This window comes from Pterocles gutturalis, unplaced genomic scaffold (genome assembly GCF_000699245.1).
Source record: "Pterocles gutturalis isolate BGI_N339 unplaced genomic scaffold, ASM69924v1 scaffold24519, whole genome shotgun sequence".
Taxonomy (NCBI): domain Eukaryota; kingdom Metazoa; phylum Chordata; class Aves; order Pterocliformes; family Pteroclidae; genus Pterocles; species Pterocles gutturalis.
This window is the reverse complement of record NW_010131316.1, coordinates 883-1,266: the sequence shown is the minus strand read 5'-3', so window position 1 is coordinate 1,266 and position 384 is coordinate 883. Positions and strand designations below refer to the sequence as shown.

Here is a 384-nt window from a genome sequence, read left to right as displayed (position 1 = left end):
GGCTGAGCCGCCCTCCACCAGCACAGATTGGGGAGAAAACCAGCCAGGGCAGAGTCTGGCCTCTCCACCGGGACAGGGGGAGGTCTCTGGCCTCCAGCATCCTTTAAATCTCACACCAGTCCCCATATCTATGGGGAGAGAGACCTCGGACCCAGAGCCCACAGAGGGTGTGAGACGTAGGGTGACAGGAGGGAGCCTCGGTCAGTACCTGGGGGTCGAATACCCGCTGCAGCCCTCAGTGCGTTGTAGTTCTCCACCCAGTTCTCATGGCCCACGTCACCCTTATAGCCGACGACCTTCACCCACTCGGGGTTCTCGTTCACCACCTCCCCCGTCGTTGTGGTCCACTCCTTGCCCAGTCCCCCTACGTAGAGGTGCTCGTCC

The 384-nt window shown here is 61.7% G+C and overlaps 1 protein-coding gene across 1 annotated transcript in view; it reads right to left on the bottom strand.

Moving 5' to 3' along the window:
- Nucleotides 1-208: 208 nt before the first annotated feature.
- The window catches only part of CANT1 (calcium activated nucleotidase 1), a gene marked incomplete at both ends in the record, with an annotated part of 1,053 nt that continues 877 nt past the window's right edge, over nt 209-384 (bottom strand). Inside the window, 1 exon segment of the mRNA XM_010080587.1 lies at nt 209-384. This exon segment is cut by the window's right edge and continues 25 nt beyond it. Coding sequence (XP_010078889.1) covers nt 209-384 — 176 coding nt within the window.